The sequence below is a fragment of the Cydia pomonella genome, chromosome 7 (assembly GCF_033807575.1).
Source record: "Cydia pomonella isolate Wapato2018A chromosome 7, ilCydPomo1, whole genome shotgun sequence".
NCBI classification, from domain to species: Eukaryota; Metazoa; Arthropoda; class Insecta; order Lepidoptera; family Tortricidae; genus Cydia; species Cydia pomonella.
In genome coordinates this window covers 13,933,169-13,948,160 of record NC_084709.1, presented here as the reverse complement: position 1 = coordinate 13,948,160, position 14,992 = coordinate 13,933,169, and the positions used below count along the sequence as shown (strand labels likewise).

Below are 14,992 nucleotides of genomic sequence, written 5' to 3'. Positions count from 1 at the left end.
TTCCAATTAATATCCTTAAAGTTGCCTACGTCACTACAACGTACTTAATACAATGTCTATAAGTTCCCATCGAGTTTTTTTTCTAATCGCTCATTATTAGGCCCGATATAAAAAAGGTCAGGCGTCCGCTCGAGTGCACTGGCGTTCGTCCACCAAAGAACTTAATGTATTCATTTTGCTTTTATAGCTTTCGCGTGATTAACTTTGATTGATTGCATCCAAATATTGATATTTGATATTAAAATATGTGACCGGCGCTGCGGAAACGGGACAGGGTTATACGAGGTTACTCGGGAGCGAAGGGACCGGCGAACTGTTTATTCTGTATTCAGATGTGATAAGGTAATTGTATTGTAATATTTGTTGAATAACACGGATTTGCAGCTGAAATAATACCCTGATATTGATCCGTTAGCATTCGTACCTTTCCATTGGGAACTTTACGTTTTAATGTTAATTTTCAACGATTACCTATGTGGCGTGGTAGGTATTTATTAATTGTCTCCATCCAAATTGGAGGTTGGTAGGGTGTACATTGTTTCCGGTCGGTTGGCATGGTGACGGTGATGCGCGCCGAGCTTGATGGATGAAGGTAGCGCAGGCATGCGGCTCAGCCACATGAATTCGTGTAGCGAGCACCACCTTCCAACTACCAATACTAAAACAAAACAATACCCAACTGGAACCATACCGCCTCGTCATAAAGCTCTAAATCGCCTGCACACTGATACTCACAAAATGTAGTAATAACTTTGTGAGAGATGTACGTAGTGTAGATGAGTCGGTGGTTTTGTCACGATTTGTCATACATTGAGCTGTGGTTACGGACATCCCTCGAGGATGCTTGTTCTGAGTGAGCAGAAGTTATGAGAAGCATACTATGGGAAAGATCATTCCGGGTAGCCATAGATTATGTTTTTAATTGATAATACTGTGCAGCATTCGCTTAATGGAGGTCGTGAAGGAAAGTTCGCTTTTACATTTGAACGGCTCCCACGAACGGGCATTTTGTAAATATACTTATCAGATCGAGCAAAATATTGGTAGTATTTGTCCAGGTACACTATAAAATATTAAACGTTAATAACATTTCAAAGATTGACAACATTAAGGGTTTAATCCAGTTTGGCTGTTACCGCAGACTAACGACCGGCTTCTTGGTAAAGGGGTAATTAAATTTGGAAAGGTTGTACCTACACATTAATAACCTTATTTTGAGCAAACACTGAGTAAATGAGGGCTCGAGGCCATAAGTTGCGTGGTGACGTCCATGAACGCACCTATAAATCGCCGAGAAATTACGATTTGGGTATGTTTTTCATTAAGGCCATAAAAATTTTTGCTTTTTAAACATTAGGGCTGACCGTAAACGGCGTTAAGCGGCGCTCGGAATGGAAGCCTATTTTCGCAGCACATTACTGAGGATGAATGATTTCCTGGCCGCCATGATTTATTCTGCTGCGGCTGCGCGCCGCGACACAGACTCATTACTAGCCACCAATAAAGAATGGACACTCCGCGCTAAGAAAGAAGGTATCGCATTTGTCTTTCTTTGTACGACTGGAGATAGTCATCGAGACGGTTTATCTGCTACTTAATTTTGATTTGTTTACTGGAATACCAAAAGTCACCTTACGTGTTTGGTGTCAACGATTTTTTTTGTTTGATAAATTTTAATTAGTCTGTATTAAAGTGACTTTGATATGATTTGGAGTCGAGTTTCTGATCATTTAGATGATATTATCTTTCACCTTTTTACTATCGTTCAACCTGTAGGTCAGCTAAGGATTGTCATAAGCTGTTATAGATAATATTAACACATTTATTCGTTGTTTCATTCCAATACGAACCATATTCGTAGATATACTCTACATAAATAAACATAGTGCATAGGTTGGGCTTTGCAATTGCCAAACTCTACAAAATGCGTATCAAAGGGCCTAGTCAAGATTACAATCCTTTACCGACAAACGCCAATTGAAAAGTTAAATAAAAATCGGGATGACAGATGACGAAAAGTCACGTCATCATTTCTATACATTATTTAAGTTTCGATTGGTGTTTTCTATAAACGATACTTATTTGGCTGGCCCCCTGATATATGAATGCAACGTCCAATTGTCCCTTCTATCCATTACTCGTACTCTATGTACGGCGTCTGCACGCTCGTTTGCTCCCGTTGTTTCGATGCGGACCTCTTGTATTCAAATTAATTGGAATAAAATAGGTATATACTAGATATTTGCAGGTTGTACAATTATACTCGTAAATATACTTATTCAGTTTACCGTTTATAAAGCAACTTAAAGCTTTTATTTGTATATATTTTTTAGTATTAAAAGAAGAAGTGATAGTTTATTTCAACCAATTTCGACAAAGTTAATATGCGTTTTCAAATCATTACAAAGAAATAAAAAAACTGGACAAGTGCGAGTCAGACTCACCCACCGAGGGTTCCGTAGTTTTTAGTATTTGTTGTTATAGCGGCAACCGAAATACATCATCTGTGAAAATTTCGACTGTCTAGCTATCACGGTTCATGTGATACAGCCTGGTGACAGGGTCCCGTTTTATCCTTTGGGTACGGAACCCTAAAAAAACAGAAATATATTTATTTTTGTTAAATACGTTTTAAAGTGTGATGCTAAATTCATTGAATGTAAAAAAACAGCAAATGTAGTTCTAATACAACCATTGTTAATTCTTTTGTATGCATATTAGGCTGTAAATAACGTATTTAAATCCTAGTACCTATTACTGCTGATTCGTTACCAGATAGTGTTAAAATTGTGATATAAATTCCTTCTTCTAATTTTGTAGTTTAACTAAAGAATAACTTGGCTAAAATGCCTATGCGAATACCTACGCGGATATGTTTACAGTAGGTAATAGGACTAAACAATAAAGAAAATTTACCTCACCCTAGAAACTTTAGCTGTCTGTACTTATATTTTTATATAGGTATATTTATTTATTCTTCGTCAACACAAGTAAACCTGGTGTCTTGTGTCCGAGGCTAAAACAATAGAACTGAGCCCGCGGCCATTATAGTTGGTGAGCTCGCGGATCAAATAACCGTCATCAGTGGCTGTCCGGGCAGGTGCAGTTAGCAGGCACAACCAGGCTTCTATAAACATACTGTCCTTATAGTGACCTGTGGTATATGTACCATGCTCCGTATTGGAAATTTATTTAAAAATTTTGGACCCGGGAATGTCCTTAAATTACGCCTAAAAGAGAGGTATGGGCATTGTGAAGGCATCAAGGACAGCAACGTTGATAGCATTAAGTTAAAAACCGGATAAGTGCGAGTCGGACACGCCCACCGAGGGTTCCGTACTTTTCAGTATTTGTTGTTATAGCGGCAACAGAAATAGGTATATCATCTGTGAAAATTTCAACTGTTACGGTTCATGAGATACAGCCTGGTGACAGACGGACAGACAGACGGATAGCGGAGTCTTAGTAATAGGGTCCCGTTTTACCCTTTGGGTACCGAACCCTAAAGATATAGTAAATTGTAATATATTATAGTTTTCTCTTTATTCTCCATAATCAATAATAATAAATAAATAACAAATATTATAGGACATTATTACACAAATTGACTAAGTCCCACAGTAAGCTCAATAAGGCTTGCGTTGAGGGTATTTAGACAACGATATATATAATATATAAATATTTATAAATTCTTAAATACATAGAAAATACCCGTGACTCAGGAACAAATCCATGCTCATCACACGAATAAATGCCCTTACCAGAATAAAAATAAGAATAAAAGGATTACAATAACGGCTGATCCAGCGGTTCCGTCTAACATTGATCAGATTGTCGGTACAACTTATTGGCCTATCTAGTTTAATGTACGATTTGTAAACATTAAATCATACTTTACTATTCGAGTTTTTTGAGAGAGAACGCTTAGTGGGAATCAGGAAATTTCTTCCTGCAAATTTTCTATCATTTTGTTTTTGGCTAGTAGCTTCACAACACTAAGAATGTCGTGACACTAAAGTCAAATTAGATCAATAAGGGCTTCGTGGCTAATGTGTCAAGCGGCTTATCTGGCGCGGTACGGCACGATCGTCCGTCATCGCCGTCATCATAATGCTATTGATTAAGTCCACAAGTCTTGGCCGCTGATTTATTAGTGCTGATTACCACCTTACATGTGAGGTTGGATTGTAATTATTTCAGAATAGATGGGAGGGAGTGCTCGCTAAACTTGTTGCTTTTTATCTATTGTGTCTAGGAGTAAACTTGGCTGTTTCCTGGACCTCGTTTCTCAAAAAGTTCATGAGATAACTAATTTGCTTATTAGATAAGTACAATAGTTCTTGTCGTATCGAACCTATTTGCTAGGTAAATTAACTGCAAAATGACTTTTAATAGCTTTTGGTAATCTGTCGAGATTGTTATACCTATCTGAGCCACTCAGTGTTTGTGATTGATCGTTTTTAGGGTTCCGTACCCAAAGGGTCAAACGGGACCCTATTACTGAGACTCCGCTGTCCGTCCGTCCGTCCGTCTGTCACCAGGCTGTATCTCATGGACCGTGATAGTTAACCAGTTTAAATTTCTACAGATTATGTATTTCTGTTGCCGCTATAAAAACAAATACTAAAAACAGAATAAAATAAATATTCTCCAATCCAATCACCGAAGTTAAGCAACGTCAGGCGGGGTCAGTACTTGGGTGACCGTTTTTATAGATAATGGTACGGAACCCTTCCTGTGCGAGTCAGACTCGCACCTGGCCGATTTTTTTTAAATAAAACTTTCCTCTTAACGCATGTGTTAGAATAGCTAATCAAGTAATAAAAAAGCAAGGTTAATAATAATCCTAACCGAATGATACGCTCGGATGGAACCTTCGTTAGCAATAAAACAATTACGCTTCTAATGAAAATTGCACTCACTATTGAAAAGAAAGAGCCGCGTTAATCTGCAGACATGCATTTGCATATTACAATATAGCTTAATGTGAATGTGAGTACTAGATTATTCATATTTCAGCTATAAATTTCTTTATTGCAACGTCGTCGTATAGCGGAGTACAGTTTTAAAGTATGTACCTACCATCCATTTTATTTCACATTAAGCAATCGACAACTGTGTAATTAGCGAGTTTTTTTGTGTCTGCTAATAAATACCAACAACTAATCTTGATGACACGAGGCTATTTCTTATATTTGCATGGACATATGTTGGTATGCCAAAAATATAACGTTAGCAAATATTTTACGTTAGCAAAAATAGAACGTTTATGATTACGAGCATGTGCAAGATAGAGGGAGCAATAATCAAGCTCTTTGTTATGAAATAGTTTGAAGGTTACTAGACCCTGGTTATGAGGTGAGATTAAGTTATAGGTTGTTGACGATCCGTGAACGGGTTGGCTGCGTGTCCGTACGCAGGCCCGGACTCGGTGCGTTCGAGAGGACCATTATAAAAAAAAAATGCTTCTGTTTTATTTCTTCGTCAAAAATGTTATCACCCCCAGTAGCTAAGTTTTTAACTACACCTGTACAGTCAGCATCAAGAGTAGCGGATCAAATAACGCTCCATAAGTATCTACTATTCTGTAATAGCTTAACAAAAAGTGATGTCTTTATTATAAAACAACTAAGACTCTAAAAGATATACTTTTGAACTTGAATTTTAGAAATGGCTTTTGGCGCGTTGTTTCATCCGCTACTATTGATGCTGACTGTACATGTAAGAACTGCAAATTTCATATCATACATTTTCTGATTATTTAAAATTTCTCGCAATAAAAAAAGACAAAAGATATAAAGAAAAAAAAAAAAACAAATCATCATGATTACTAGTGATATTTTTCTTCGTGGTTGGTTAAAGAATGGAGACCGATCGCGTGATACCTCTCCCAGTTCTACACAGTTTTGTACTAAAGACATAGCTTTTAAAACCCCATTTTTGTTTTAATTATTTTACTATCTACCTATTTCAGTAAGAGTAATTAATGGTGTTTCACAAATTATGGATATTTAGCGTCGTTTCTTGCACGAACAATCATGGTCAAAGTAATGACCAGTCAAGCTTACCGCATACCATTATGTCTTTTCTCTTGGAAAACCAAATGAAGGTCACAAGTGAACTAAACACTATTTATGACTAATTAACTAAATCGTAAATCTACCTAGCACAATTCGAAGTCTGTCGATGGAACGAATACGGTTGAATTGCATCCGTATTTTCAAGCTTTGGCTATTAGGTTGTTCATTGTGTGCATAGTAGTTGGTCTGACGAAGAGCTAGTTAGTGTATAATCAAGGGTCCTTACCGGCCAAGGATTACATATTGCGGCTCGGCAAATACACATTGTCATTTCGACCCTGCACGTTGTCGAGTATTTTTCTCCGATACCGTAATGCGCGAGTCACGAGCGGTTATGTAAGCAGGCTGCCGGCCGGCGCCGTCATTATAGGCATTACTGCAGGAACACTCGCTCTCTCGCCCCGCCATTGTCAAGATTGTGGGGTCAGAGAGACCCCGACGTTAACCAGCTTGTAATTTCGCAACAACTATTCCTGTAACCCAATAAATCGTAGCAAAACAATTTACTTTGGAGATTCAAGAGCGTCTTATATCACGTTTGATGTTAGACATCGTGACCGCTCCACGGTTATTAATTATGGAAATGATTATGACGGCTCATATTCTGCTCATGTCGTGTCTAACGCTATACTAGGTAAGTGAGTAGGTGAGGTTACAATTGTCATAATCCAATGACGTAAGTATTATTTGCGTAAATTGGCGGCTTCACCTGCTTAGAATGCCGGTCTCTAGGGCACACCTTGCCATTCACCAGGAAAGGCATTATTTTTCCTTAATGTACATGTACATAGGTACACGACAAGGCGTATACTACCGGCAAACTCGTTTGTAGTTATTTACAGAGATTTTGAGCCGTTGCGAGCATGTTTGTCGCGTGTGCAGGCAGATAAGATTTAACGATTGTCATTTAAAGTGGAAGTTGCGGTCATAAATGTTTCAAGTGGTTATTTTAAAGTCAAGTAATTTTACTAAGCTAAGACATTGATACATTTTATTAAAACTGCCACAATATCGTTATTTTTGACCTTTTACAATGGGGCTAAAGAGTAAGCAAGTAGGAAAGTTATTTTTGATTTGTCCAATTATTTCTAGAGTTGGATAGTTGATGGTGCCAATCATAATATTTTCCAAGACTGAACAGAAAGCGACCAAATTCTAAATGTAAACAAAGCTATGCAATTTATTGTTTCCTGTGGAACTAATTACCTATTGTCCTATATACTCCAGGCCTTCTTACACTCATAGGCATAGCCCTAACCTGTTGATCAGTAACAATACTCGGCGTCAAGTGGAGCGGAAATTTTCCAAAGGCAGGTTGGCACTGCGCACGCCGGCGGCATAGCAAAGAGCGCAGACGCGGCGGTGGCTTTGATCTCTGAATCACAAGTGTAACGTGACATATCCGTGCGGTCACTACCACAACTGTTTTACGCGTCTATGAACTTGGATTTGAACGGTTAACTGGATCGAGTGGCTCTGATTTGGATAGAGTTGCTTAGATGAGTTCTGCTAGACGAAGAACTCTTGTCGTATATGTATATCTTATTATGTGATGTTTGAGAAAATAGGGGTAGTTGAATGTAGAAACCATTTCACGACGAAGATAGCGTGTCTTCATAGCAATTAAGGTTAAGGTCCACAAGGCAATTGGGTATCTTAGCAATATAAAAAAATATAACAACACGTTTGTACTTATTAACATAAAACTTAATCAATAAACAATACCTGTCAGATTCTATAACGAAAACAAAAGTTGTACTTCCTTCCTCGCTCCTCGGAAACAGTGCTGTCCATTGACAATTGACCAAACAATGAAAATTTATTAAAATGCAATAACAATAAAATTCGTGTCCGGACATTAGTGATGTTAAGTTATTCTCCAAACGCCACTTAATGAGAAGTGATGGGTTCGTATGAAAATAAAATAAAAATACAATGTGGGTTCCAAAGACGGTGCATCGCGTATGCAGGGCGCATGTGCTTAAAATTACATGTCCTGTATGCAAGAAATTCTTGCCACGGCAATGGCCGAGAAGAAATTGTCCTATCATCTCGTTAAAATGTAGCCATGGCTACTCTACGCGACTTAGGTTACCTCGTAAAATGCTAGCTGTATAACTTTATTATATGTAGGCATTACCTATATCAGCAGTAGGTACTGTGCAGGGGCTGTGAGTGTACGTGCATGCAAACAAAGACACGGGACGCTTTTTGCAGTCTGATAGTGATGAACGATTTTTAAAAGACGGCTGCGAATCGTCTGGATTACCGAACCATTTATGATTATTGCAGTCAACTTTACATTTAAAGTCGCTTAAGCGATCATTATTGGAGTTTTAATTTAATTATCGGTTATCGTCGAAACTGTATGTTTTAGTGGTGTTATCGTAAATGCCGTAACCGTTCTATAGCGAGCTATAAATCACTGGGCAGACACCCACGACGATCGACTGACTAGTCGACGACTAATCCGGGCTTAACGGCTTCTGTCGAAACGAATATCGATTTTGACGTACTCGAAAAAATGAGAGTGGGAAGTAAACAAACTACTCTAACTACTTAGTTTATGCAACGTGCTTTATTTATTCTCAGCTCCTTTTTGAGGATGATGTTATGCAATATAATAATGCTTAAATAGTACCTAATAGTTAATCATGTGTTATCTGGTTTTATCGTGATGTAGGTACGCGTAGGTATTTCAAGTTTATAATAAAAAAAGTTGCCAAGGCGTGAAAGTACATGTGTAGTAAATCTAAATGTGGTTAAGGTAGGTAACAGGTTTGTGATAAATAAATATTGTCTAAATACGTTATAAATAGCCAACGTTTTACCAATATTAACAAAAATGTCGAAACACTCCTCGCTGGTGTTGTCGCGCAACTTGACAGCTTTTCCGTTCCCGGCACTAGTTGTTATTCCCGCCGTCGCCTGTCACGGAGCTCGGTGGCACAATAATAAGAATTGTAATATAAAAGCATTATAATCCAATCACAAGGTAACGCGAGGAGTGACCGCCCGCGAGCCACATTTACCATTCGGGCCGCGATCAGACCAATCGTAAAATATTTTTGGCTGTTAACAACCGAAGTATATCACCACTTGACAAAGACACACACATCGTTTCATTTACTATTCATTACGACGCATGTACTACAGATTTGTATGACTGGTTTGGATTACTTTGTTGAAGGAAATCCGCCTAATTAGCGAATGCATTTTGCCGTCAATCCGTCACGGTTGTATCTCATGCGTTCATTAATGATTGGCCAATTAATATTACTAAAATAATACTCTGAAAACCAGTTTCGGGACGTTGGGGATTCAGTTGCTAATTATCTATAACTACAACACACCTAGGTAAGTAGCAAAAGTTGTTGGTTGGCTACTGTACCAATATTTACAATGATTCGTCTTTTAGTTCCTCTTCAATCAAGCCTTAGATAAAATCATGGCGATTAGTTGACTTCTGGACGGAACAACCTCCGTGCAACCCAACTAGTCACGCAAGTTCTTCGGCCGTGCGTCTTCTGGGCCAGCATTCTTCCTGTCTCATATTTATCATAAAGCTGACTAAAGTGACTACTAAAGCTGCTTACGTACTTGTAACCTTTTGATTGGGGAATGCAAAATATAAACGGGGTAGCTAATGTTATTACAAAACCAAAACAGACATCGTTTCAGCTTTAGTAGGCACCTAAAATACTCGGCGTCGATACGACGATCAATAAATTAAAATTAATTCGGCGTGCGAACGCTGAGATCCGATACGCGATACCGACGCCTACATTTATCATTCGCTAACACGTCGGACATTTCACAGGGGACGCTCGCCGCAGGAACGTAATCTTTATTACAACACTATAGAGGTTACGCTGTACCGATGATTGAGCACGTAATGAACTGTCCTCCAACAAAGGATAACACATCTAAAGACAATGCGTGGAAGGGATAAGATAGCATGCGTGCGGTTCTAAAGGCAGAAGCATACGCACGGCACGCTCGCATCGCGGATGCGGCTGATGTCACGGTTTGCAAATAAACCGCACCAGACTGGACGACGCTGCGGCCTGACCTTGGCGACAAGCGAGAAAGTTCTCACGACTTTAACTCCCCTATCTTTGTCCACAAGCAACGAGTAAACGTAACCACCTAAGCCCCGCTTATACATAAACGATAGGGTTACAATTCTGAACTGTAATCAAATTGGTATACTTAGGGGAAGTAATTGCACTTATTACCGGAAGACGTCATGCTGCGTAGCGCATCAAGCGCAGGACATGCGCACATTAGGGGTATGCTACACATGGCGGTTACGAGGCAATTTTGACCGAAGGGGCAATTTTCGCCGCGAGCTAAGGAATGGAGGGCGCTTACTTTAGATTTAACCACGCCTTATTATATGAATATGTTTTTGAATCTATAAATTAGGGTTGGATAAATGAAATTAAAGCATTGTTTTGGTGTTCGTTATACCTATTAACCTATAAGTAATAAGAATTCTACTTGAACTAAAATAATATTTTGCATTCAGTGTGTCAATGGCATTATACATTGAATCAATTTATTTATACCGATTCACATTAATTGTACACTTACAATAGTAGTTGATATAATAATATGCAAGAATAAAAAGATAAATGATTCTCATGTGTCTAGCAGAGCAGCTGAATAATAGCTAAAAAGTTTCGTCAACTGCAAAAGGGGTGAAAACCGTTACAGAGAGTAAACACCCGTAGTTCGTGAAACAACAGGGCCCAGGGGCCTGCGGCGCGGTGATAAGATCTGGAGTTGCATCTGCCATGGGGGCAGGGTTCGGTTCCCGGTCGTGCTGTGAGAATCCGCGCGATTGGTTTATGATTTTAGTGAGATTGTCCACTGTGATTAGCTGTACGAGCAGATTACTTCTGCGGAAATAAATAAATAAATCAACAATTGTCAGGGAACCGGGGAAAAATCGCGCGATCGATGGGGGATTTAGTTTCGTGCACTATTTTGTTACAACTGATATGTAATTCAGAATTTTCAATAATAACCCAGAATACCTGTAGTTTAATCGACTTACTTACTTGAATAATATCTACAATTCTACATAGCTAGAGATACTACCTATCTACCTAACCCTACCCTACCTAAAGTAGGTATGTTTAGTTGGAATTCTAATATTCCAACTCTGTCAATGAGATATTCAATGCAACCCGCAGCTGAATATCTTATATTTATCTTTATTAATTGTTGGTCCCACAAAAACATACTCGAATCAAAACTAAACAAGCCCTCGAGATAACGAGAACGCGTAAAACTAGCATCCTATTCGAGAGGACCGCTTAATGTGGGCCATACGAATTACGTATGCATGCGAGATTTCCCCAGATAACGCATCTGGAATCCTAATTTAATTTCCGTGCCTTATTTGTGTAGTTTTTGTTTTCTATTAGACTTGGTGAAAAGGAGTACGAGTATTCACAATCCGGCTGTTCAAATGGCGTATCTGGTACAATGACTGAAAGCCCTTAATGAATAAAAAGCACGACCCCGTACCACGGCTCTGCTTTGTAATTTGTATTTTCATAGTTTATATAATAATGTAGAATGTAAACACGTTGTTGTAAATCTATTTTTTAATGTTAAAATTTACCAAAGACTTTGCCTTGTAAGTTGAAACAATAAAATAATGGACCTGTACAGGTGACTTATACAGGTAAACTATTATTTAAACTATTAAATAGGGTATTGATTTTCATACTGTCTTTATAGCGGAACCTGTTTACATTTGACTATATTTCAAGAATCTTGAAGTTTGAGATTATTAATTTATACTTACTTGTAGTTCGCTACCCTGAGCAACCCTGCGTTTGTCGCACAACTGCTGATTTGGAGTTCCTTGGTACCGGGCAGGTAGGGCATGTGGCGAGATGGCGCGATAACACGAATTATTCATACGCTTATCGTCCGCCATCGCCTGCTATTGTGGCCCTGGCCTAGCGCGGGGGTGCGCGGACCCTGTCAAAACGTTGCTGTGCACTCCGCCTAATGTCAAAGATTGATTATTTTTTTAGTAATTATTGTTTTGTACAGCATTTATTATAATTATCGGCAGATTACGTGATTATGCCTATATGAATCGTTCGCTTTTGTTATACACTGATAAATTACAATGTAATATAAAATACTTGGCGCAAAAACAGTGCCTGCCTAGCGTTACCATACGAAAGACTGAAACAATACACGACTTTTCACTGAGGAGGGTCATTTGTGTCATTCATTGATTTTTTTGTTGTTTGATCGGCTTGTCTAGCTGGAAAGCGCGCAATGTACGCCGTACGGGCTCGATAACATCGCTGATAGACGATAATCTTTGCTGCGATCGACACCTGGCGATGTGATGCGGGCATGTATGCGAGCCTATTGTCTATGTAAGCACGTGTATACAGGGAGTCTTTCCCTAAATTACAGTTTTGCTATTTTACTTTGCCTCATGCTGTGAAAATATAGCGAGTTCATATTATGATTGAATAAAAGCGTACATTTAACATATTGTACACAGAGAGTTAACCGTAAGTAACCCAATAGTTGAGTACCCGCAGCGCACTACACGGCCGCGGGGCGGCCGCGGTAGGGAAGGCCCCTAACAAACCCACCAATCGAACCAGCCCAAAAGATATCATTACGGCACCCTTCCAAATGTACACACCGGTACATATGTTCGCCTTCACGTTTAAATAATAATTGTCAAATACAATTGAATTAAAAAGGGGAGGACTGGGCGCCAACACGAACTGAGCGAATGAAACGTCGCTACTATTTTTCCGTTTCGCAAATAGAAACTTTTTGTTTTGAATAGTTTCACGATTTAACCACGTACGCAAACAAATCAACGCGGTGTATAATCAGAACTGAGTACATAATTAATGAAATTTCCAGCTGGCCTACTATTTTAATTGCTCAGTGTTGTGACACGGCGCTTTTGAAACATTTCGGAAAAGAGCGGCCTTTGTTCACGGACGCGCCCGGCCGGCGCGCTCGGAATTATACCCATTATTTGTTTATCAAATATGCATTAGACTAGAATATTTATAAGCGTGATAACAATATTTTGAGATGAAGATGTCGTGTGAAAGACCAGTTGTTAGACAGACACAAATGATATTAATTTACGTACGCGCGGGCGGGGTAACAAAACGCCTTCAAATTATCCCTCCTTAATGACGGCAAGTTTTGATGCTTCGGGCTCGTGTTACGATGCCTCTCCTATCAGTAGATCTCGTCCGCGACGATAATGGTTACTTAAATGCTCGTAAACTCGAAGAGGTTAAGGGAATCAAAGTACGAATGCTAATGGCTTTAAGCGTTTAAGTTACGACTTCAGTTCGTCATACTAGCATAATCATAACTTTAGGAATCAGTTTACAAGTGTAGAATAATATTTTTTGTATACGCAGGTCGAACGCTAAGCGGCGGCAGCGGGCAGGTGTGTCGGCCGCACTTCCACACGCCGCTACATCCATGGCTGGAGTCAAAGGCACTAAGCAGTGGCGCGTGGGGCGGCAGCTTTCAGCAGGAGGCTGCCCCCGCCGACAAGCCTCTCTCTCCCGCGCAACATCATCATCCGCACCCCCTGTTCTCGTTTCCGCCGACGCCGCCGAAGGACTCCACACCGGACTCGGTGGCCGCGGCGGCGTTAGGCCAGCAAGACTATCAAGCTGCCGTAGCCCACGCGACGGCCATGAGCGTCGCCTTCATGCAGCAGCAGCAAGAGCTGCCGCTGTGTGGGGACGTCAAGCCCATGATGGGCGCACCACCGTCCAAACAACGCGAAGGTGCGCAGCCGGAGTCGTGTCCCCAGGAGTCGAGTCAGCCCTCCGGGGAGTACAACGCTCAGTACAACGCCGCCGGCGGCGACTACTACAACTACCAGGGCAAGGGGTATAATGGGGCGCAACAGCAGAACAAACCGCGGCCAAACAAGACGCGAACCAGCGCCGGTGAGTCCGCAGGGACTACTCGCTCGCCTTGCACCGCCTCGCCTCGCTGGGACGCACGTGATACTCACACCATCATACAACGCTTACCCGATCACACTATCGAATTAATATACAGTTAACAATAACAGTCTAGACTTAAAAGGTTATGAATTGGAGACACGGAGCTGCTCTCTTTATTAAACTATCAGAGAGCTTTCACTTATGAGTACTAAATTCACAGTCGTTATAATCGGCATCTAAATCCAATAGCCTGTGAGGCGTTTCAAGACTCGTTAATCGGGAGCCTTTACAAAATGGCTGCCACGATAGCACTCGCGTAATTAGAATCTCAGCTCCATCTATTCGACAATGTCGATTTATTAATTAGATAAGCACTGGGAGATTAATATTTCGTTATTTCCAAATATCATTGTGCGGTAATAATTATTGGAAGTGGTCGATGTGGTCGGATAAGCGGGGTATCCTGCACTGGGCGCCGGGTTGTGGCGCCACACGTTTGTGTTCAGTACACGGGCTTGGGATAACTAACTGGTTTGATGCTTACCCTAACACTAACACACGGTGAAGGTCACTAGCATACAAATATGATCAATTAGCATTGATAATAAAGTGAAGAATTTAACTTGGCAATTTCGATGTTAAATGAAATTTTCTTGGATATTTTCGAAGATGTGCACAAAAGGTTGGTTGGACGCTAAAGATGCAGTTGTGTCTGTAGTTGGTTGTTCCCATGCCTCGTCGCCGTTGGCGTCCACATGTAGGGCTGTTAGGCGCGCGGGCGCACAATATTCATTGTTACGAGTACGTTTAGCATGTGAACCCACGCGGGCTCTTTTGATGTTGACCAAACAAACCAACTGTTTCTCATTACTTAATTGCAACTTACTATTGTCTTTACGCAATTAAACAAATGTTCTAACTAGATTTCTA

At 40.1% G+C, this 14,992-nt stretch overlaps 1 protein-coding gene across 6 annotated transcripts in view; it reads left to right on the top strand.

Annotated features, from left to right (window-relative positions):
* The window catches only part of LOC133519882 (GATA-binding factor C), a 104,566-nt gene that overhangs the window by 23,028 nt on the left and 66,546 nt on the right, over positions 1-14,992 (top strand). For 4 of the 6 annotated variants that reach the window (XM_061854062.1, XM_061854064.1, XM_061854063.1 and 1 more), the window contains exon 3: positions 13,520-14,062. In XM_061854062.1, coding sequence (XP_061710046.1) covers positions 13,520-14,062 — 543 coding nt within the window. The remainder of the gene's footprint in view (positions 1-13,519; positions 14,063-14,992) is intronic. The other 2 variants (XM_061854067.1, XM_061854066.1) reach the window with 1 other exon arrangement.